Source organism: Canis aureus, chromosome 25 (assembly GCF_053574225.1).
Source record: "Canis aureus isolate CA01 chromosome 25, VMU_Caureus_v.1.0, whole genome shotgun sequence".
Taxonomy (NCBI): Eukaryota; Metazoa; Chordata; class Mammalia; order Carnivora; family Canidae; genus Canis; species Canis aureus.
Genome location: NC_135635.1, coordinates 41,348,197 through 41,372,859, shown reverse-complemented (window position 1 = coordinate 41,372,859; position 24,663 = coordinate 41,348,197). Strand labels below are relative to the sequence as shown.

Sequence of the window (24,663 nt, the reverse complement as noted above, 5' to 3'; positions counted from 1 at the left end):
CCACATACACAGACCCTAACTTGTATAGTTCACAAGAAATTTCAAATTCTGGCTGTCCCCACTCTGCTTCTTCAACCTGGCCTCATGCTGCCTATATATACTTTTGACCCTTGCCACACCAAACAGTGCCCACACTCGTGATACCATGTGGTCCCCTGGCTCTGGGCCTTTACATTGCTAATTTATATTTGGCCTTGCAGACTCCAACTCAACCCCGATCTTTCTAAAACCTTTTTTTGAACGTCTGTTTCCTCCATAGACCAGACTGTATTTCTCCAGGTCAGGCTACTGTCTGTCATTCAACTAGAACTTTTCTTAGTTTTCATGCATTTAAAACCTGATGCAGTCAGTGCTCAAAAAGTGCTCATCTGATTAATACATTATATCCGGAGCTTTTGCTATGCGCTTCCGGGGAACCACAGACTTCTCAAAGGGGAGAAAGTAGGGATATTTCGGGAGCCTGGACAATCCAGTGAACTCAAATTTCCTCGTCCTTGGAACGTCCTTCAACTCTCTTCTGGGGCCAGACGATGGGAATGGGGGCGGGGGGGAAGAGAGGTGTTCTTCCGGCCGACACGTGAAAGGTGGTTGGGGTCTTTTCCTGGTCCGAGTCACAAAAAGGACGGCCAGAGTTTCCATGGCGACGGGAGGGGGCGTGGTCGGCGGCGGGCGAGGGCCGGGAGCGCCCCGAGCGCGGCCGCGGCCCCCGGGCAGAGTGCGCCCGCCCGGTGCAGCTCCTCCGCCCGCCGGCGCCCGAACCCAGAGGCCGCGCGAGCGCGGGCGGGGCGGACGCGTCCCGGGCCGCGCGGGGAGAAGGTGGGAGAAGCGTGGCGAGGGGAGGTGCAGAGAAGGCCGAGCGGCAGGAGGGCGAGGGCGGGCGGGAGGGAGAGCGCCCTGAGCCGCGGCGTGTGCGCGCCCGGCCTCCTGGGGGTGCACCCCGGGCTGAGTGCCGCGGCGGAGAGCGGATTTTACGGAACTCTAAGACCGCCCCTGAAGCTGCTTCCAGCCTTGGCCCCGATAACGCGGTAACGCGGGACACCAAGCTTTCCTCCCCTTTATCTCCAGGGCCTGGCTGGCCCCCCTGGAGGTCAAAGTGAGCCCGCAGCCCCGAGCCTCGCGTGGACGTCCTAGGATGGGGCTGATACCGGCCTATCCCGGCCCAGCCCATGGACCTGCGACCTCCACGCTCCACCGGAGCCCAACGCAGGACGGCTTTAAACTGTGTGGACCACCCAGAGCATCACTTTCCTCTGGGGGGTACTTGTCACTCTAGGGTAATGCTCATATTGGCAAGGGGATGAACAATGCAAAATTGGATTTAAAAAAAAAAATCTGTAGTTGATTTGTGGTACTTTCTATGTTTGAAATATGCATCAGCCAATTCAGGGCTTAAGAAACCTGTGATCCCTCTGGTCTCTTTTAAATGACTGATAGTCGGTGATCCTAATTCAAGCCTCACTGTTCAGGCTTAAATGGAGATGTGGCAAACGTGCAAGGCCATTTATAGGGGAACTGGATCCCAGGACCCCGGGATCGCTACTGACCTGAGCTGAAGGCAGCCGCTCAGCCACTGTGTCAACAAGGCATCCTGAAATCTAGGAGTTCTAAGGAATTCTCCAAACCTGGACTGTGCCTGATTGGCTCTGGGACTTCTATTTGTTATTTTTTTCTTCTCTGTTTTACTCCTTTTCAGGAGGTAATGATAACCTTGAAAGAGAGTCTCTAGTGGTGTGCTAGCCACTCCTCGACTTTGCCTTCTCCAGCTCTGTACTGTTGTCAGGAACTTGGCTAGGAATACATCCTTCCCAAACTTGTGGAGGACCCAGTGCTGGGAGTCCATGGTCTTAGCTGATCCCAAATCCAATGTGAGTGTGTTGTAACAGCTAAAAAGGGCAAATACTGGTCTAGGCATCATTAATAGAAATACAGCGACCAGGTGAGTGATGTAAAGATCTTGCTGCCTGATTTAGCATTGATTAGTACATAATCTAGACTCTAGAATAAAGTGTAGGGTAATAAATACTCAAAATAAGGTAATAAAAATAAGGTAATAAATAACGTAATAAAAGCTCAAAATAAGGTAATAAAAACTAGAAAGTAGAGAGAGACAATGACCATACAGGATCTCTCTGTCATGCTTGGATGCTCTATTGTATGAAGACATACTTGAGATAAAACTGCACAATGCCGGGAGATGAGTAGAAGCCAGGAAGGCAAAAAGGCACTGGATTGAATATTCAGGAACTCTTGAGTAGAAGCGAGCATTGATGTGTTCTTCGTTGTTCTGCAGAGGATAACAAGTGCTGGTGGAGGATGTGTTGCTCAATGTCACTTCTTCCCACCAGCATTTGCTGAGCACCACCCATATGTATAAACAGCCTGATGTGAAACGGGTTGCCTGGAAAAACAGTGAGCTCCGTCACAGAAATATTCAAGCAGACACTGAGGATTTCTGCCGGGGTGGGAAGATGGACGAATAACCCCTAAAACTTCTTTCAGCTATGAGAGTCCACAGACCATGGAGGAGTTTCAATGATAATTGCAGAGGGGCCGAGGAATTCTCTTTGCAGCAGTGAGAGTAACTTAAATACATTAAGTACATTATGTCCTGTTCACAGAAATGCCAAGAGAGTCCCTGCAAGTCCTATACTGCCACAATTTCTGCCCCAAACGTAGCTCTCCAAGGCATAAAGATCAAGCTAATTGACAACTGCCAAAGAAATCCTGAAATCATAACAGGTAAATCTCAGACAATATGTATTCCTTTCTGGACATTGAAGATTGGTGTACATAGATAATGCAGTATGTATAAAATTCTCTGGATGTAGTGACGCTGGCACCACTGTTTATGAGTCTGTCATGCCCACCAAACCTGGAACTCCTTGAAAGCAAGGATTCTATTCTATTTATCGCCCAGTCCCTCATGCTTAGGACACTATCTGTCACTATTTGTTGCTTGAGATCGTGGTCTCGAGTTTTTTGATGAATTAATCTAAACTATCTTAGATTTGTCTTTCTTTAGCACATTTGAAATAAGAGCTTTCAGTAAACAAGTCATTGTCCTTGTCCCTAAGAGGAATGTAAGAAATAAAATAACATAAAATCCAAGCTCATCATTCCTGCCTCCAAGAGATTCACAATCAAGATGAGATGAAATGTGTGGCCCTAAAATAATTAACACTCAGGTTGTTGACCTAGTGACAGAATGATCTCCACCCACAAAAGTACTGAAATCTGGAGGGAGGAAATGGGTATAGGCTGGAGAGGTAGGGAAACTGACCTTTGTGTAAAATAATAGGAGGCACTTTTATATTTTAATTTCAGTTCTCAAAGCAGTATTCACTCTAGCTCTGAGATGAGTTTCTTATCTTTAATCCTTCATGTAACAGTTATAAACAAGATATAAAACTTTTACAATCTTGTGGTACTTAATAAAGCTGGAATCAAAGAGCTTAGAACTGGAAAGGACATCAATGGTCATCTAGTCCAGTCCTGTCATCTTACAAGTGGAGAAACTGAGTATAAGGATAAGACATATCACTTGCTCAGGATCTCTCTGGGGGCAGCCCTGAGACTAGATTCCAAGATGCCTCAGCATATTCTTCAGGTCTCTATGTCCTCTTCACCTACAGAGCACCACCGGAAGCCGAATAGAGGAAAGAGCTCCACTTGCCGGGAAAGATGCATGTGGGCTTGTATCGTCTCCCCCATCCCTGGGGTGTAGATGGAGGGATCATTTGATACAGAGCCTTGGCAGGAACAATTGTACTCATTCTTCCCCTGTGTTTGGATTTTGCAGCCTCCACAGCAAATTGATGACCAAAATTCTACTGGTTCTGTATCCCAAATTATTCCCAAGTTCCCACGTCCACCGTGTCCTCACCATCATGGCCTTGGTTGAGGCCCCCATGATCAATGCCTAGATGCTCAAGACAGCTTCCTACTTGAGCTCCTCCAAACCTTGTTGTATGGTATTGCCAGAGAGATGTCCGTAATGTACCGATCTGATTTTGTCAGGCATTGAACAGGCCATGCAACCCTTCCTTTATGGTCTAACCACCTCTCTGCCACTGGCAATGTCTGGGTACTCACACTTTCTGAAGAAGACAGTGCTCTTTCATACTATTGTGATTGCAGAGCCTCATCCATCTGCTCTTGACTCCATGCCTGTCCTGTTTCTTCTTCAAGGACGGTGCTACTCTGCTCAGGTGTGAAGTCTTCCTCAGCTTTTCCAACAGAGTTTAGTCACCCCTTGAAGTGCGCTCCATTAGCTCTTCGCTAATGGACCTCTGTTACTGCCCTTACCGTGTGCGTTGTAATGACCTATTTCCACATGTCTGCCCTCAGATAATGAACTCTCCTTGAGGGTGGAGGCTATGTCTAGTTAATCAGCGGCATTATCTCAGCAAATGTTTGTAGAAAGGAAGGAAGAAAGGGAAGTAAAAAAGTGACTTTATGATTATTTGAAGAGAAGCAACTATTTTTGTTTACTCCTGCGTAAGATTTTTTCATATTGCGTGTTAAAATTCATGTTCCTATCACCTCCCCCAGGTCCACCCCTCAAAGGTAATTATTTTTAGCTTACTTTTTCTATATTCTTCAATATACCTGATTAAGACACGCAAACATCTTGTTTTTTTCTTAAATAAAGATAGAATCATGCATACTGTTCTGTTTTTATTCAATACATTACAGGCATACATAGAGATTTACTTCTTTTTTTTTAAAAGTGATGCATCATATTCTATAATACATATGTGCCATATTTTTAACTTCTCATATATAGACAAGTAATTTCTGATTTTTCAACATTATGCTGCAATAACAGTGGGCGGGACTGGTCTTGAGTCCTCTGAATAATTTCAAAATTGTGATGCTGTCACCATTTATTACAGTGTCTGCAAGAATCTACCAATGCAGTGGTTTGCAGAAGCCAGGATAGCATTTGCACTGATCCCTGTTCTGTCCTTATTCATATATTCTTGATTCCCTTGGCTCTTGCTAGAGTTAGAGGCTGAAAAGGAATTTCCAAGGGACACAAAGCAGAGTTCCAGCAGCTGTCTGTTAATGGAACAGGTGTATAATAGTGGCATGAGTGCCCCTAAGACTCTTCCACCTACACAAATCACTGCTTTAACTAGATTCCATAAACTTAATGTGAATTAGTTTTTCATCTTACAGCAAGTTCATTATTCATACAGCTCTGTTCTGAATAAAGAAGGTATAAAAATAGCTAAATGAGATCCAGGCAAAGCATTTCTACCCATTGTCCCTTTCTCTTTTTCTTTTTTTTTTTTTTCATTTAAATTCAATTAGCCAATATATTGTACATCATTAGCTTCAGATGTAGTGTTCAATAATTCATTGGTTGCATATAACACCCGGTACTTATCACATCACATCACAATGCCCTCCTGCCTTTTTTTTTTTTTTCCTCTATAGGCATTAAGCTACCGAGAGTAGAAGGTGGTTGTGGTAAGAGAATGGTTTACTTAACAGGGAGCTAGAGGAAATAAGTCTTTTTGCTTGGTGTCCTAAACTGCTGGCCACCTCATTAGCTCATCTTCCTTGGCTGCTGTCTCCCTCTGTCCTGAGTACCCAGAGACTGATGCTAAGAGGCCCTCTCTCCTGACATCATCAGCCACCTGATGGGGGTTGGGGTTGGAGAAAAAGGAATAGCAGACACTCAGCCAGTGTTTTTAGGCTTGCCACTTTTTATCTCCAAGCCTTCCCTACATTCTTTCCAAGCCTGGGTGTGGGGACCATTCCTTATATTTTGCTCCTCATGCCAATGTACTTTTTACTCTTCCTCCTGCAGGACTAAAATGGATGCTAAAAAGCCAAGGAAATGCAGTTTGACATCCTTCCCAAGTTTGAAAGCAAAAAAGAAACAGAATCTCAGCCCTGGAAAGGTAAAGATCCTTGACTTTCATTTGGGGTAGAGAGGTATCATCATGAAGACTTGGGGACCTGGGACCCAGCGCCAATCACTGTTCTCCAAGCACCTTTGATGACAGAATAAGGGGAAGTTCCGGAACTACAGAACTACAAGGCCTTCATTGAACAGGTGGCTTGTGTTTGAGGAGGCCCTGTACTAGTTTCTCTTCTACAGCATCTTGTACTGTGCTTCTGTATTTCTGGAACCACACTGGAGGTGTTCCAGAATGGTTCCAAACATTTCCAGAAAAGGTGTGTGTGTGTGTGTGTGTGTGTGTGTGTGTGTGTGTGTGTGTGTTTCCCAGCACAGACATAGTGTCTTTCTTTTTACCCAGCCTCAAAAACTATTGAAATACTACAGTATAAAGGTAATTTTGTGATGTGGTGACTTTGTGATCACCATCTACAAGATTACTTCGAAATCAGGAGTCATTTTCATCTAATGTCCTCAGTTTGAATTTCATACATGACTCAAAAGATGGTATTATTTGGATCTTTGCTCTGAAAATTCTGTGGCAAACTTGAGCCCAGGGTATTCAAGTTTGACTTTGAATCCTGCTTGTGTCACTGGAAAAGCCAGAGTTCAGTGGCTTTTCCAAAGCCAGATTAAAAAGTCTTTTCCCTGTAGATCACATATCACCTCCTTAAAATTATGACTTTTACATCAACTCCTCCAAGCAGTGTTCCTGATTTAACCTTAGCATTCTCCTCCTCACAGTTATAACTAAATAAAAATGAATCCTAAAGCAAAGTCCACTGCCCTCCAGCCTTCCCCCTGCCATTACCATATACAACAAAAACCATTATTTTGTGATTCAAAGGCACAACAATTTTTTAATCCCTAAGACATTTCTTTTGACAAAGCAAAACAACATAAAATATTTGAGAGAGTAAGTCTATAGCAAAACAGAATAATAAAGACAACATTCTGTTCAAATTTAAAATATGCAAACAGGATGGTCTTGGTGATGACTTAGAAAAGTCATCATGTGTTTTGCAACTTATATATATATTTTTTACCTGCTTGAGCTCATATCTATTGAGTGCTTGGATGACTCTCATATAAACTTTAGAGGGTAGTACAATTATTACCCTCGTTTTACATATGGGAAAACTGAGATTCAAATAAATAAATAAACAAACAAACAAATAAATAAATAAGATCTTTTAAAAAAAGAATAATAATTCAACAAACCCTCTTGTGTGTATGCAACACATAGTTTAAGAAAGAAGTCCCCTGTGTGTCTCTCCCTATCTTATCTCATCCCATTCATCGACCCCTCTGAGATTACCACTCTCTTGACTTTTACATGTTATTCCATTGCTTTCTTAACATGTTTTTAACTCTTCTAAACTATGTATTGTTTAATTTTGCATATTTTTGGTTTTTATATATATGGAATCTTTTGCAAGCATCTTTTAAAAAATTTTTTATTGGAGTTCAATTTGCCAAAATATAGCATAACACCCAGTGCTCATCCCGCCAAGTGCCCCCCTCAGTGCCCGTCACCCAGTCACCCCCACCCCTCTCCCACCTCCCTTTCCACCACCCCTTGTTCGTTTCCCAGAGTTAGGAGTCTCTCACGTTCTGTCTCCCTTTCTGATATTTCCCACTTATTTTTTCTCCTTTCCCCTTTATTCCCTTTCACTATTTTTTATATTCCCCAAATGAATGAGACCATAGAATGTTTGTCCTTCTCTGACTGACTTACTTCACTCAGCATAATACCCTCCAGTTCCATCCACGTTGAAGCAAATGGTGGGTATTTGTCCTTTCTACTGGCTGAGTAATATTCCATGGTATACATAGACCACATCTCCTTTATCCATCATCTTTCGATGGACACCGAGGCTCCTTCCACAGTTTGACTATTGTGGCCATTGCTGCTAGAAACATCGGGGTGCAGGTGTCCCGGCATCTTTTATGCTCACTACCAATCTAGCATGCACTGGTTCAGCATCTCGCTTTCACTTGGATTGATCAGGCCTCCATTTGGACAATTGCTTAGTGCCTATATCCTTTAGATGCTGTGCATGTCAATCACTTTTGTTCATAGTAACCGGTTTATAAATCAGTTTCACTGCTGCATTCAATTATATGGGCATATCACACTTCTTATCAGTTTTACAGGTCATGGCATGTGGTTTTTTTCCTTGGTTTTGCTATCAAAAATGGTACTTCCATGAATGTTGTGCACATCTGCTGGTGCATAGATGTGGGAGTTTCTAGAGTAGACACTTCAGAGGGAAAGTGCTGGGCATCAGGGTATGTCAATGCTTAACGTTACCAGATAATGCCAAACTGTTTTCTAAAACATTGGTATCAAAGTACTTTGTCACCAGAGCAGTATGTGTGAGTTCAAGCTGTTCTCCATCCTTTTTATCCCTTGATGTTGTGTGGCTTTTTATATGCCAGTTTGATAGATGAGTAACAAAGCTTATTGTATTTTAATTTGTGTTTTGATGATTAGTAATGAGATTGAATCTTTTTTCATGGGCTTTTTGGTCATTTGTGTTTCCTCTTCTGTGAAGTGCCTGGTTCTGCCTTTTTTGCTTAAGTATTTTTTATTGTGTTGTCTTTTTCTTATTGAATTGTAGAATATCTTATATATTCTATAAATATAATATAAAATTCTACAAAAAATATGTAAAAATATATAAATGATGTATGAATATAAATAATATGTACATACATTTATTCATAAATAGATATACAAACTATTTAAAGGACTTACTAATCCTTTGCCAGATGTATGTACTACAGATACTATCTCCTTGCTCTTGGCTTGCCTGTTTTTTATATATTTTTTAGAGCTGCTTTAGGTTTATCGAAAAATTGAACAGAAAGTAGAGTTCCCATATACTCCTCCTCACTCTCCACAGTTTATCCCTTTTTTTTTTAAAGATTTTTAATTTATTCATTCATGAGAGACACAGAGAGGGAGAGAGAGGCAGAGATACAGGCAGAGGGAGAAGCAGGCTCCATGCAGGGAGCCCGATGTGGGACTCGATCTCGGGACTCCAGGATCATGCCCTGGGCCAAAGGCAGGCGCTAAACCGCTGAGCCACCCAGGGATCCCCTCCACAGTTTATCCTCTTACTAACATCTTGCCTTATTATACCAGTGGAGTGGTTTGCAGAAGCCAGGATAACATTTATTATTAAATTTATTATTATTGTACAGTTATTACTACTGGTGGACTCAATATTGGTACATTATTATTAGTGAAGAGCCATAGTTTATCTTAGTGTTTACTCTTTATGTTGTGTAGTTGTTTGGTTTTGACAAATACATAATGTATCCATCATCACAGTATTATACAAAATAGTTTTGCTGACCTAAAAGTGCCCAGTGCTCCATCTATTTATCCCTGTTCCCCATCTCCTTAAACCCCTGTCAACCATTTTTACTGTCTGTAATTTTGCCTTTTCCAGGATCTCATATCACTGGGATATGATCGTTGGGATCCTACAGAATGTAGCCTTTTCACACTGGCTTCTTTCACTTAATAATATACTTTTAAGGTTCCTCCTTGTCTTTTCCTGGCTTGATAGAAAGCAGCTTACTGCTTTCCCGTGCTGTATAATATTCTATCGCCTGGATGTACCACAGTTTATTTATCCATTTACCTTCAGGAGGGCATCTTGGAAGGGCGTCTGGGGCTCACGGTCCTGAGATTGAGCCTTACATCGGGGAGTCTGCTCCTCCCTCTCCCGCTGCCCCTCCCCCAGCTTGTACGCTCTCTCTCAAATAAGTAAGTAAATAAATAAAATCGTTTTAAAAATGGGCATCTTGGTTGTTTGCAAGTTTTGGCAAATATGAGTAATGCTATAAATATTCATATGCAAGATTTTTTTCTGCTATGTTTTGGCTTTAAAAAATTTTTAGTTACTTATTTTTTGAGGTATAATTGAAGATAACATTATGTCAGTTGTAAAATATGATTTGACATTTGTATACCCTGTAAAATCATTATTACAATAAGTCTTATTTCCCTGTCACCATATATATGTAACATACAATATTATTGACTACAGTCACCATGCTCTATAGGACTTATTTTATTTTTATTTTTTATTTTTATTTTTATTTTTTTATGACTTATTTTATGAATAAAAGTTTGTACCCCTTCTATTTTGCCTGTCTACTCCCCTTCTCTCTGGCATCTACCAGTCTGTTCTCTACATCTATGAGTTTGGTTTGTTAATTTGTTTTGGTTTTTATTTTTTTTTTTAAGTTTTTATTTAAATTCTAGTTAGTTGACATACAGTGCAATATTAGTTTCAAGTGTAGAATTTAGTGATTCATTACTTACATACGATACCAATGCTCATCCCAAGTGACCTCCTTAATGGCCATCACCCCTCTAACCCATTCCTCTGCCTACCTCTCTGGTAATCATCTCTGTAGTTAAGACTCTGTTTTCTGGTTTGCCTCTTTTTAATTTTCCCTATGTTCATCTGTTTTGTTTACTAAATTCCACATAGACTGAAATCATATGGTATTTGTCTTTCTCTGACTGACTTATTTTGCTTAACATAATACACTCTAGCTTCATCCATGTTGTTGCAAATGGCAAGATTTCATTCTTTTTTATAACTGAGTAATATTCTATTGATTGATGAGTGAATAAAGAAGATGTGGCGTACATATATATGTACAATGGAATATTACTCAGTATCTTTCATGTGCCTGTTGGCCATCTGTATATCTGCTTTGGAAAAATGGTTTCTAGATCCTTTGCTCATTATTTAATTGTATTTAATTGTATTTGTTTCTTTGTTATTGACTTTTATGAGTTCTTTTTATATTTTAGCTATAACCCTTTATCAGAAATGTGATTAAAATATATTGTCCTGTTCAATAGATTGCCTTTTCATTTTGTTTTTTTTTTTTTAATTTTTTTTTTATTTATTTATGATAGTCACACAGAGATAGAGAGAGAGGCAGAGACATAGGCAGAGGGAGAAGCAGGCTCCATGCACCGGGAGCCCGACGTGGGATTCGATCCCGGGTCTCCAGGATCACGCCCTGGGCCAAAGGCAGGCGCTAAACCGCTGTGCCACCCAGGGATCCCCTTTTCATTTTGTTGATGGTGTCCCTTGCATTGCAGAAGATTTTCAGTTTGATATAATCCTATTATTATTTATTATTGCTATAATGCTTTTGGTTTTTGTTTTGGTATTAAATCAAAAAAGTCATTGCCAAGACCAGTGTCAAGCAGCTTAATTCCTAAGTTTTCTTCTAGGAATTTCATAGTTCTAAGTTTTTAGATTTTGGTTATATTCAAATCTTTAACCCATGTGGAGCTGATTTTTGTGTATGGTATAAGATAGAGGCTCAAACTCATTCTTTTGCAAGTGGCTTTCCAGTTTTCCCAAAACCATTTATTGAAGAGACTGTCCTTTATCCATTGTATATTCTTGGCTCCTTTGTCATAAGTTAACTGACCATGTTTAATGGGTTTATTTCTAGGTGCTCTATTCTGTTTTATTGATTAGTGTGTCTGTTTTTATGCAAATACCATACTGTTTTGATTGCTGTGGCTTTGAAATGTAGTTTGAAATCAGGAAGTGTGATGCCGCCAGCTTCGTTCCTGTTGTGGTTCCATACAAATGTGAGGATTGTTCTATTTCTGTGAAAAGTGCCATTGGAATTTTGATTGGATTTACATTGAATCTATAGATTGCTTTAGGTATGGACATTTTACAGTTTACAGAACAGTATCAGTTCTCCCACTCCATGAGCACAGAATATCTATTTATTTGTGTTCTCTTCAGTTTCTTTCATCAATGCTTATAGTTTTTAGTGAGACCTAACATTTTAATGATATTGAGTCTTCCTGTCCATGAACATGGAAAATCTCTCCATTTTTTTTTAGATCTTTGACTTTTTTCATCAGCATTTCATAGTTTTCTTCATATGGATCCTGTACATATTCTGTTTGCCTTATACAAAAGTATTCCAATTTCTTGAGGTTGCAAATGTAAATGGTCTTTTTAATTTCAAATTTCAAATTGCTTTTTTATAAATTTATTTTTTATTGGTGTTCAATTTGCCAACATATAGAATAACACCCAGGGATCCCTGGGTGGCGCAGCGGTTTAGTGCCTGCCTTTGGCCCAGAGCGTGATCCTGGAGACCCGGGTTTGAATCCCACGTCGGGCTCTCTGCATGGAGCCTGCTTCTCCCTCTGCCTGTGTCTCTGCCTCTCTCTCTCTCTCTCTGTGTGTGACTATCATAAATAAAATTAAAAAAAATAGTCTAGAATAACACCCAGTGCTCATCCCATCAAGTGCCTCAAATTTCAATTGTTCATTGCTAGTATATAAAAAATCAACTGACCTTGTTTACTAATCTTTTTTTAAAAAAAATGTTTTATTTATTTATTCATGAGAGACACAGAGAGATAGAGAGAGAGGCAGAGAGATAGGCAGAAGGAGAAGCAAGCTCCATGCAGGGAGCCTGATGTGGAACTTGATCCCGGGTCTCCAGGATCACACCCTGGGCTGAAGGTGATGCTAAACCACTGGGCCACCAGGGCTGCTGTTGTTTACTAATCTTATACCTTGCAACCTTGCTCTAAATCTTGGCTTGTCTACACTCTATATTGTCTTTAGAGGAGAAGGAGAACTTAATTAGAAGGAAGTAAATTCATAGCATGAACTTTTTATCTTGCTTAAGAAATTTCCTACTCTGAAATCATAAAAGACAGATTTGTCTTCTAAAAGTTGTATGATGGGCGCCTGGGTGGCACAGTTGGTTAAACATCTACCTTTAGCTCAGATAATTCCAGAGTCCTGGGATTGAGACCCACATTGGGCTGCCTGCTCAACAGGAAGTCTGCTTTTCCCTCTCCCTCTGCTCCTTCTCCCACTTGTGCTCTCTCTCTCTCTCGCTCCATCAATCTCTCTCAAATAAATAAATAAAACCTAAAAAAAGGAAAAGTTGTATGATTTTGTCTTTTATTGGTTCTGAAAAATTCCCTGAGCCATTCTGTCTTTATGTCTGCCACATTCATTGCCTTGTTCTGACTCTAATTGGACATGTGGTAGACCTCACCTTTTCCTCCATGTTCATAATCTTTGAACATATTTTTCATCTCTGTCTCCTTGTGCTGGTTGCTAGATTTTTTCTCAAACTTGTCTCTTCTGGTTTATTGATTTATTTTTCCAAGTTCCAATTTGTTTATTTTGAAATGTGGTTATTTGTATGGTGTCGTATACTTTATTTATATTTTTAGTCTTTTTTATTTCTTTAAGCATATCACCTGATTATTTTTCAGTTTTTGCCTGATAATTCCAGTTTTTGGATTTTTTGAGGGAGGAGGTATCTAATTCTGGTGACTATAGTTTCTGTTAGTTCTTACTCATAGTATCTTTTTTTTTTTTTTTTTTTACTCATAGTATCTTATCTGTATGTGTGTATGTGTATGTGCTCATGTGTGCTTTGTGGTTTTGTTTTTACTATAAGGTTGCTAGTCTTATTTTATAGAAAAGGAAACTGAGCCTGAGAGAGGATAAATGGCTTACCAGGGTCATACTACTAGCAAATAGCAGAGTAAGAATTCTAGTCAAAATTAGACTTTAGAGTCGTTTACTTTTTTGTACTCTGTGAAGCTTTAAAGACCCTTGATGGGTGAACTCTTTCATAAATCACTCCCAAGTGTTTATTGAGAGCTAACTTTGGACCAAGCATTGTCCTCAGTGCTAGGACACAAAAATAAATAATATGTATCTCCTTGTCTAGCATGCAGTCTAGTGGGGGACATAAGTATGTAGAGACAAGTGACAATAAGCATGGTAAGTGTACTCACTAAGGTAAAAACAGAGTTCTGTGGGAGCTTAGAGAAAGTTTTCTTAAGCTGTTGCTATTGCCCAAGTGTATCATGCTTTACTAGTGTTCCAGTCAGCTACAGTCCCATCAAATGGCATGAATTATAGGGCTCAGTATTCACATTTTTTTCAAAGTGAATGATGCCCCCTGGGGTTATGCAAGGAGGTTGGTGGGCTGGTAGGAAGGCATTTCAAGCGGAAGGAATAACTTATGCAAAAGCATAGGATGAATCTGATAAACAAATTGGAATAAAACCTTAGGAAAGAGCTGCTCTAACCCTCTTACGTCATGCATACATCTACTTTCTATTATAAAGAATTTAGTGTCTAATTTATAGAATAAATTCTTGCTTTCTAAATGTTTCCATCCAGGAACCATCAAAATAAAAGCATGATCTCATTTTTTACTTAGAGACCTTTGGAGGGGAAATGCTTTATAATCTCTTCCCATCTAGTTTCACAAGAGAATACAAAGGAGGTCAGACATCATCTGATGGCAGCATGTTATAATAAAAAGGCACTTAAAAAATAAAAATAAAAAGGCACTTAGAGGCATGGATTCTAGACTCATGTTTGCTACTGCTATGTTATTTTGGACAAGTCACATGGATAACCTTCTTAACTTCCCTTTCTCCATCGTACAATGAGGGCATTTGATTACAGATTCCTTAAGGTGGCTTCTAGCACCATAATTGTCCAAGCTCCACTTAACAGAAGTCCAGAAGGGGAAATGTCTCCCCCAAGGCCACGCACTAAGTACATTAGAAAATGTCTCCAAGCATCTGGGCTTTCAGGCGTATGCTCTTGCCTGTCCTTCAAACCCCCAGGGCAGCCAGGCTCTCCTTCCTCCACCTTCATCAGGGACATAGGCTGGTGGGCAGAACTCCGGAGAGGACACTACGTCAGTGAGATAGAAGCCTCAGTCCTCCCGAGGGCTGGACATATTCACTCTGCTAATGGGTCTCCTGAGGCCAGGCTTGGCTGTGGGTTTAAGCAGGAATCTACTCTTTTCTGTCCAGGCATCCTGGGCTTCCTCACACACAGCAAAGGTGGTTTCATGGCAGAGTCTTAGCTAGAAGTGGCCGTGGAGAGACGCTGCAATTTGCCTAAACTCTGGATAGCGATAGTAGCTTAGTGCCTTAGTTGAGGATATGAGGAGCCTAGCAACTGCCCCTTTCTCCCAGCTCTCTGCAGTGCTCTGATGGGCCTAATTGTCAAACTTGTTGTGTTCTGTACAGAGTCCCCAAGGATTTATTTTCTCTCTTCTCGTCACACCCTCTCTCTGCATTAATGCATTTGTTTTGAACTCTCGGTTGTTCTGGCTTCTGGGAAGGGATTATGGAGCCTAGAAGGAAGAAGCTGTGATTTGATATCACAGAACTTGAGCTTTGTCTGCCCACCCAACCTTGATCATGCACTTGGAGATTTTTTATTTTTTTTAATTAACAGGGAGGAGGAAGAGCAAGGAGGAGTCAGCTAAGAAAATAGAAAAGATAGCCTGTGAGGTACGATCAAGGCAGGTGGTTTGATGGAGGTATGCCTTTCTGAAACATCTGGGTGGCCCAGGGACAGAAGACCAGGGTGGCTTTGATGCCTGCTGAAATCCCAGTTGCTTTCTCCCCTGAACGTTGCAGATGAGGACATCCAGGGCTCTGTCCAAGGTAATGAGAGAGTGCATCTTGAAGTTCTGTTCTGACTGGCCCTACAAAGCGACCTTATTATCCTTTAGCCCTTAGCTGGAGGTATGAAATATACTCCCCTGTGATTCATGGGTAAACTTTGCATGTTTGGGGTGGGGGCTTGATGCAAAGTAAAGAGGGGAAGGCACGGTGCCACCAGTGAGAGGGCACTGATGCAACGCAAAGGATTGGAGATTTCACCCTTGTGTGCAATTTTGTCCTCCATTCTGACATAATGGTTACATGTCTCAGTAATTGATGATGAGAATGGACTCCTGTCTGATAGGGTTTGTGAAGACCTTTTTTCCTAAGATGAACTATCTCTTTCATCTATTTTCCCAGTGCCAAGAAGCCTTCTGTGAGTAGAGATTCATTTATTTGCACCAAAACGCTTTCTTTTCTAGGCTTTCTCTTTGAAAATGCAGTTACCTTTGAGAAGAGGGTATTGGCCAGGGAATTCACTTGTGTGCATTTACTGAGTAGGAGGCATTCCTCCCAAAAAGGAAGTGCTGGGGAACAAGACAGCACTGGTCCCCTGGTGGGAATTGAAGCCACTAGGAGAGGGACTATGGAGACACAGTGGAGAGGATAGACTACCAACCAGGAAGAGAAGCTGAAATCCAAGCTCAACTGTTTTTCGGGTCGCTTAGAATCAGCTTAAGAGTTTGAGGACAAGTACTAGGGCTTCCTGCTCCCTCAGTATCTCCTTTATTCTTCCCTTCCTTCCTTTATCAAATATTTGAGTGACTACTAGGTGTGAGATACCACCTTAGGCTCAGAATTCTGAGATAAGACTCAGATCTTTTATTAAAGAGTCTTAGAGTCTGGCAAAAGAAGGCAGGTGTAAGACAACCTCATGCAACAAACCTTTGCAGGTACTGTGATTGCCGCAAGTATGTATTGGAGTAGTGAAAGAATTACACATGCAGTGGTTACAGAGGCTTCATGGAAAATGTGGCACCTTGGCTGGGACTTGAACTTGGGTAAAATTCACCAGGTGAATGACAGGGACTTGGAATGGAAGAAGATGGTAAATCGGTGATGAGAGAACATCCCAAGGAGAAACAGTAGGAGTGGACATGCTGAGATGTGAACCAGCTTGGTGTTTGAGAACTGCAAGGCATTCATAATTCTGGAGCCAAAAGGGGAGGGCCAGGGCCATGACAAGAGATGAGATTGGGAGGCTTTGTATGCCAGGACATCCATACCCTGAAAAGTCACTGGGGAGATTTAAGTAGTACAGCAATGAGATCAGATGTTCATGTTTAATTTCTGAGGTCTTAGGCAGTAGAGGATGGATTGAGTGAGGGGCAGGGTACTGCTTAGGAGACCACTGCAACAGGTGCCTAAGCTAGGGATATGGTGGGCAGAGTCTTGGAGGGATATATTCATTCTCACATAATTATGCTACCCATGGTAGGAAATCATAAATGACAATTTGCATGTTTGTGAAAACATTCTTATTCGGTCCTGCAAGTGGGAGTTTGTGCTTACTGTAGCCAGCTTGTGTTGAATAATCTAGATTTATAACACAGGCACCTCCCTGTGACAATTTCCATTGCTGCTATAAACACTGGGATCAGGTGCCTCTTAGGATCACTACATTTGTATCTTTGAGCTAAATACCTAGTAGTGCAATTGCTGGGTCATACGGTAGGTCTGTTTTTAACTTTTTGAGGCATCTCCGTACTGTTTTCCAGCGTGGCTGCCATTCCCACCAACAGTCCAAGAAGGCTCCCCTTTCTCTGCATCCTCACCAACATCTGTCATTTTCTGACTTGTTAATTATAGCTATTCTGATGGGTATGAGGTGGTATCTTGTGGTTTTGATTTGTATTTCCCTTATGCCGAGTGATGTTGAACATTTTTCTCATGTGTCGGTTGGCCATTTGTATGTCTTCTTTTTTTGTATACTTTTTTTATTGGAGTTCGATTTGCCAACATATAGTATAACACCCAGTGCTCATCCCATCAAGTGCCCCCCTCAGTGCCCATCACCTAGTCACCCCATCCCCCTGCCCACCTCCCCTTCCACTACCCCTTGTTCATTTCCCAGAGTTAGGAGTCTCTCTTGTATGTCTCCTTTGGAGAAATGTCTGTTCATGTCTTCTGCCCATTTCTTGATTGGATTATTTGTTCTTTGGGTGTTGAGTTTGGTTAAGTTTCTTATAGATTTTGGATAGTAGCCGTTTATTTAATAAGACATTTGCAAATATCTTCTCTCATTTTGAAGGTCATCTTTTGGTTTTGTCCACTGTTTCCTTTGCTGTGCAAAAGCTTTTTATCTTGATGAAGTCCCAGTAGTTCATTTTTGCCTTTGAAGCTCCTAGTCTTTTTTGCCACCATGAATGTGGGAGATCACACCCTCTTCTTCCTGCCTCCTAGGGATGCTGTGATAGAATGAAATGTTATCGGGGATTATGTCCCTCTTGAGGAAGCTGCTGGAGATAAACAAGCAGCAAGTTTGTAAACTTGTGTGACACACTGGTAGAGGTGTGCATGGATATAGAGGCCAGCAGCCTCTTGCAACCTTGTGCTCATAGCATCTGTCTGTGAGCTGCCTCCTCTTTTTACCCCAGGTTGTCACACAAATATAGTTTTTCATGCATGGTATGAAGTGACAAAGTTTGGGAAGCATTGTTTTCTGCAATGGCTCTCAGTGTTAGTTCCATGAGAGGATAAAAGATGAACTCAAGACACACTCACAGGAGTCACTTAAATGAGTCTTATGGACAGATGGGACTTTGGAGGTTTCATATTGCTCATTGCCTGAGTTCATGCACATTTCTTACAGAGACTTATTAGGGTGACTTGGCTCTTCCAGAGACGGAGAGCTCATTAGCTCATAAGGACTTCCATTCCATTCTTGGACAGCTCTAGGTTCTAGAAAATCTTTCTTTTATTGAACTAGAAACTACCTCTCTATAAATTCCACACTTTGACCTCATTCTGTCCTTCAGGTCACATAGAACAAGTTTATACTGAGTCATAGGAATGGCCTTTCTGGTGTTACCCCTCCCCTCAGGAGTTTTGTTTGTCTTATTAATGTATTTCTTTAAAACAGTTTTAGACTTGCAGAAAAATTGAACAGATAGTACAGAGTTCCTATATACCACCTCACACCCCACACCCCACACCCAGTCTCCCCTATTATAAAAACCTTATATTTGTGTGGTACTTTAGTTGCAATAATGCATTGATAGTGATTTTTTTTTTAGGTTTTTAAAATTTATTATTTGAGAGAGAGAGAGAAAGCATGTGCATATGAGTGGGGGGAGGGAGAGAATCTTAAGCAGACTCCCTGCTGACCGCAGAGCCTCCCTCTCACAACCCTGAGATCGTGATCTGAGCCAAGATCACAAGGCAGATGCTTAACCGACTAAGTCACCCAAGCACCCCATTATTATTATTTTTTTAGATTTTAAAAAATTTAGATAGTGATACATTTTTAAAAAATATTTATTTATTCATGAGAGACAGAGAGAGGCAGAGACACAGGCAGAGGGAGAAGCAGGCTCCATGCAGGGAGCCCGACGTGGGACTTGATTCCGGGACTCCAGGATCACGCCCTGGGCCAAAGGCAGGCGCCAAACCACTGAGCCACCCAGGGATCCCCGATAGTGATACATGTTTAACTAAACTCCACACTTTAGCCAGATTTCCTTAATTGTTACCTATTGTCCTTTGTCCGCTCCAGGTTCCTATCTAGGATGTCACATTACATTTTGTTATCATGTCCCCTTAAGCTCCTCTTGACTGTGACAGTTCCTCAGACTTTTGTTGTTTTTGATGACCTTGACAGTTTTGAGGAATACTGGTCACATATATCATAGGATGCCTTTCTATTAGAATTTGTCTGTTTTTCTCATGATGCATTTAGGGTTGTAGGCTTTGGGAGGAAGACCACTGAGGTTAAGTGCCATTTTCATCAAATCATGCCAATGGCACATACTGTCCACATAGTTTATGGTTGCTGATGTTGACTAGATTACCTGGGTGAAGTAGTTTTGGCCTGGTTTCTCCTCTACAGTTGCTTTTGTTCTCTCCTTTCCATGCTATACTTTTTGGAAACCAGTAACTATGCACAGCTTAAGGAGTGGCAAGTTGTGCTCTCCTCTAGGGTGGAGTGTTTGTATAATATATTAGGAACTCTTCTGCATGGGAGATTTGTTTCTTCTCCCTGTTTATTTCTTTATTAAATTATTCATTTACATCAGTATGGATTTGTGGATATTTATTTTAAACCTTGAGTTATAATCCAACACTACTATATTTTGTTGCTAAAATTGTTCCAGCTTTGGCCATTGGGAACTCTGTCAGTTGGTTCCTGTGCCCTTTTGACGCGCTCTCATCAATGTGGGATTATTTTGGGCAGCCTGGGTGGCTCAGCGGTTTAGCACCTGCCTTCGGCCCAGGGCGTGATCCTGGAGTCCCGGGATCAAGTCCCATGTCATGCTCCCTACATGGAGCCTGCTCCTCCCTCTGCCTGTGTCTCTGCTTCTCTCTCTGTCAAGAATAAATAAATAAAATCTTTTTAAAAAAATGTGGGATTATTTTTTTGAGCCCTTCCCTATTTATGTCATAGAAGATGCTCCAGGCCAATCTTGTGTATTTCCTGACCCAGTCTAGAATCAATCATTTCTCCAAAAAGCTTTGCTTCTTCTTACTGGAGAATGGCATTAGAAGCCAAGTTGTGAGTATTAGGTGTACTTGTTTCTATGGAGGTGTTAGTTCTTTTAGGAACCTCTCAAGCTAACAAAGCAATGTGTGTGTGTGTGTGTGTGTGTGTGTGTGTGTGTGTGTGTGTCTGTGTTGTGTATGCACACAAGCACATGCATTAACCCCTGCATATAAACATATCTGTAAGTATTTCTATATGTAACCATTTGTATCTACATTGGGTTAAACATGAGGTCGAACTGATGTCTCCAACTCTAATTGATTATCACATGGTGGTAATGTTGATGATGACCTTGACTATCTATAAATCTCCAGCCCAGCATGGGAAACCTGGTTCCTGTCATCTACAATCCTTTTATTTAGTCATTTGATTCCAGTATAAATGTATGGCAGTATCAGAATTGTTAACTTCTCACACATCTTGTTTTATCTTCTCTTGTATTAAACAGCCTCAATGCCTTTAACCATTTTATTTTTTTATTTTAATTTTTATTTTTTTGCCTTTAGCCATTTTAGGTTGGACACCATCTTTTTCATTCTCCATCAGTTCTGAGTCCATGGTTTTCCTTTCTCATGAGAAATAACCAAAAATTATTCTCCAATTTATAAAAGAGGAGAATGACTTCTAGCAAACACCCTTGGCATATAGAAGGCACTGGTTTAAGTGCTTTATGCGCATGAACTCCCTTAACCCTTATGACAACCCTATGAGGTTGGTACTGTTATATTACTATGTTACGTGAGAAAAGGTTAAAAACTTGCCCAAGGTCAAACAACTAATGAGTAGTGGAGCTGGGATTCAAAACTAAGGTCTGATATCAGAGTTCATTATCTGTGATCATTATTTTATGCCGCATTGCTGCTAGAAGGGTCTTTCTGAAATACTGTTCTGCATATGTAACAAATAGTGGTACACTATTGCCCATTAGATAAAGACCCAATATCTTAGGTTAGCATTCAGTGCCTTCCACAATCCAGTGTACCTTCTGCACCAGCTTAGTCGAATGAGCAGTGAGGACCCTTAGAGCATTCCCAGATACTGTTTTACCTAATGAGCACACTCTCTACCCTTCCTCCCAGTTAAAGCCGAGAACAAGCCACACCCTTTCCACAAAACCCCCTCACATTCTCCTGGGCAAACTGCATTTACAGTGATCTCTTCTTTCTTTGTTAACATTCATTGTTCCTGCCCTTTGTTTGGTATTTAGTTGTGTTCTGTTAATATACTTTTCATTGGTCTGTTCAGTCTCCCAACTTGTTCTCAAGTTGCCATTGTTGTGACTGTTGTAAGTTTTCATCCCCATAGACTTATTTGGTGAGAAGTTGGGACTCTGTGAGATTTATGATTACAGTATTTGCTCAGATATAATCATTTTCCATTCAATAGACAATCAAATCCTGCATTAGTATAGTTAGCCAATTAAATTAGTTTGGTTTAAGGCCATGAGCCATGCTCTATGCAGCCCCTTCTCCTTCAGGTCATGTCCTTATTTTAGGAGGTCAAGATGGTCTATTCTTCATGATCCCCATCATTATAGCTCTGTAGAGGCTTAGCTGTGCTGGGTGATATTAAGTTGAACTACTGTCTCCAGTTTGAATATCATTGTGGCCAGTATACCAAGTTTTACAAAGGTGGGTAAGCAAGGGTGGGTCTGGCACCAGCTGTGTCTCAGATAAGTCTCATTCAGTGCCCAAAGAGGAGGCTGGATGGAGGAGAACACATGAGTTCTGCTTCAAAGAGAAGAACCTAACATAAAGACTCCTAACTCTGGGAAATGAACTAGGGGTGGTGGAAGGGGAGGAGGGTGGGGGGTGGGGTGAATGGGTGACGGGGGGCACTGAGGGGGGCACTTGACGGGATGAGCACTGGGTGTTATTCTGTATGTTGGTAGATTGAACACCAATAAAAAATAAATTTATTATAAAAAAAAACAAAGAGAAAAACCTAGATTTAAACCATAGCCTGTTTTTGCTAAACTTTAGTAGTTTCAGTGCCACCTTCATGGTTTTTGTCATATCTATGTAATGCTCACACTTTTTTAAACTTAAATTTTGGTCTCATTTTTCATAGTAAAATTATAGGTTTAATGTGCTATAGTTTTCAAGTGGATATTAAAATAAATGTATAACCGTTAGATAACTGCCATCTTATATCATACACAATTATGTCATATACTTTCATGGTGTGCTTGCCATCCCTTTCTAGAGTGAAGTCTCTTCTGATCAGTCCCTGGTGTTCAGGCTGGGGTCCCATATTCTAGTGGGTTCTACTAGGGCCCCTGGGTCGAAAGAGTCCCAGAGCAAGACTGTGGACATTTTTGTCTCTTTAGAAGGAGCAGCTCAGCTTTTATTTCTTCCCCTGTCCAAGGTGCCTAGTTAAAATTATATCTGAAGAAAAGGCTCTATAGATTTTTTAAAGTGTGAAAACCATAGGAAAAGTCAATCCAGGATAAGAACTGCCAGAAAGACCACTTGTTTTGATATGCAGTCATTCATACATTCATTCAGCACTTCTCTGGGCTTCTCTTAGCTCTTCCTAGCTTTGAGGTCAAGAGAGCTGGCTTCAACCATATCTTGATTGTTGTAATGGAGCAAAACATATGTCTCAACAGCTTGAGATGATAGCATGCTAAACACTATTTCAATACTGTTCTACTTGATCTAGGTTGAGAGTAAGCCTTTGGCTCAAGCCCAGAAGCCACCTTCCAAGATTAAGAACCTCAGAATGACTCGATTCTTACATAAGGTGGGCAGTGATGTTTAGTGTCTTTTCTCTAGGAAAGGATGAAGGTATGTGGGTGGCCAGGGTAGCTTTTCAGTGGCATTTTGGTCAACTCAGCATAATATGATGCATATGCTTTATCCACATCACCATGCCGCATCTCCACACAATTTTAAATGTGGCTATTCACTGACAGACTACCTCTTTTGTAATCAATCAGTCAATCAATGCATGAGGGCAGGGATCCAAGGAAGGTCAAATCAATAATGTAGAGGAAATGGGAGCTTATGTTGCACCATGGAAGATGTATGTTATTTAGCAGGAAGAGCTTCCCCATATTAGGGTGGTAAGATATTAGAATGATGATAATAATGGCCAACACTTATGGAATACTCTACATGAGTTGCCTTGTTTACCTCACAAAAGCCTTATGAGGTAGATCCCATTTTTGTCCCCATGGTAGTGATGAGATAACTGAAGCTTAAAGAGAGAGTTGTGTGACCTATTCAAGATCTGCAGCTGTAAGCAGTGGAGCAGGGATTCAAACCCAGAGCTCATCTGCTTGACCACTCTGCTTTGCTGTACAAGAGCTTTGAAAATACATTTAGGCCTGGATTTGGTTCAGGTTCATTCTTGCTGTGGTAGGAGAGCTGGTAGAAATGACTCCGTGAAGACAAAGATTTCTTTCCTGAGGCTCTGCACCTTATCCACTTTCTCCTTATATAGAATCCAAACACCAGCATTACTTCACTCCCTTTTGTGGATACCAAGGGGAAGAAAAACATGGTTAACTTTCCATGCATCGGCAACAAAATCTTGCTAAAGCCACCCCTGCTGTATCAGGTGAGTACAGGGCAGTGGACATGGCCCTGAGCAGGCATGTCAAAGACCTAACTGCTGTCCAGAACCAAGTTTAGAAAGGCTGGGAATAGCACAATGTCACCTGAAGAATTGGGTTCTAGTCCTGTATCTTTATAAAGAATATAAACCTTAACAAATAAATCACTGACTTTCTTTTATCTACAAAATGGGCTTTTCATAGGGTTGTCATGAAGATTCATCGAGGAAAGGAAGAATGAAGTGTCTGGTATATAAATGGTAGAAGCATACAAAATGAGTGTTTTCCTCCAATGTCCCTTACTTTTTTTTTTTTTTTTGTATAAGGACCAAATAAGATAATGTGAGAAAGTGCCAAGTTAAAGAGTTATTATAACTTCAAGTGTTTGTGCCCTTGGGCAAATCACTTTATTTAGTTAGGAACTGACCTTCTTAAGAGCAGTAGTAAACAAACAAACAAACAAAAAAACTGTTCCCATTTCTTCCTGGAGTAAGACATCACTGGGGTTATCAACTGCATAGGTACTGTGCATGAGCCTTATAGAGAATAATGTGAGTCAGACAGATACTTCCTTTGACAGGAAGATTGAGAAAACCTAGTGTCTGATAATTATCATTTTCTCCCTGGAAAGGTAGAAGAGTCTGGCTGGATGTGGGTTTTCTTGGTCTGATAAATAGTTTGTGACACTCAAGAGAAGTCTAAGCAGTCCTTTATTTCAAGTCTCTTTGTCTGGACAGGATAATCAAAGTCATAATCAGTTGCCAGCCTCTGAACTCAAGGCTTCTGAATTGCCTTTCCATTCAAGCATTAAAACCAAAGATCCCAAGCCAGAGGAGAAACCACCAAGAAAGCACAAGGTGCCTCTCACTGCAGCAGGTATGCCTTTTGGGCAATAACAGGGTGTAGGGGGCGCTGATTCTAGGTGGTCAAGGCGTCATGAGCTGAGCTGAACCAGATGTTGGAGAAGTCAA

At 41.0% G+C, this 24,663-nt stretch overlaps 1 protein-coding gene across 11 annotated transcripts in view; it reads left to right on the top strand.

Annotated features, from left to right (window-relative positions):
- The first annotated feature begins 687 nt into the window (after positions 1–687).
- DYRK4 (dual specificity tyrosine phosphorylation regulated kinase 4) overlaps positions 688–24,663 on the top strand; it is a 62,900-nt gene continuing 38,924 nt past the window's right edge. For 2 of the 11 annotated variants that reach the window (XM_077871377.1, XM_077871379.1), the window contains exons 1-6: positions 735–816; positions 2,619–2,739; positions 5,819–5,912; positions 22,798–22,878; positions 23,581–23,697; positions 24,430–24,568. In XM_077871377.1, the coding sequence (XP_077727503.1) occupies positions 5,826–5,912; positions 22,798–22,878; positions 23,581–23,697; positions 24,430–24,568 (424 nt within the window). In that variant the 5' untranslated portion in view covers positions 735–816; positions 2,619–2,739; positions 5,819–5,825. Of the gene's footprint in view, positions 817–2,618; positions 2,740–5,818; positions 5,913–9,573; positions 9,693–15,222; positions 15,435–22,797; positions 22,879–23,339; positions 23,698–24,323; positions 24,569–24,663 lie in introns of those variants that run through there. The other 9 variants (XM_077871382.1, XM_077871380.1, XM_077871378.1 and 6 more) reach the window with 9 other exon arrangements.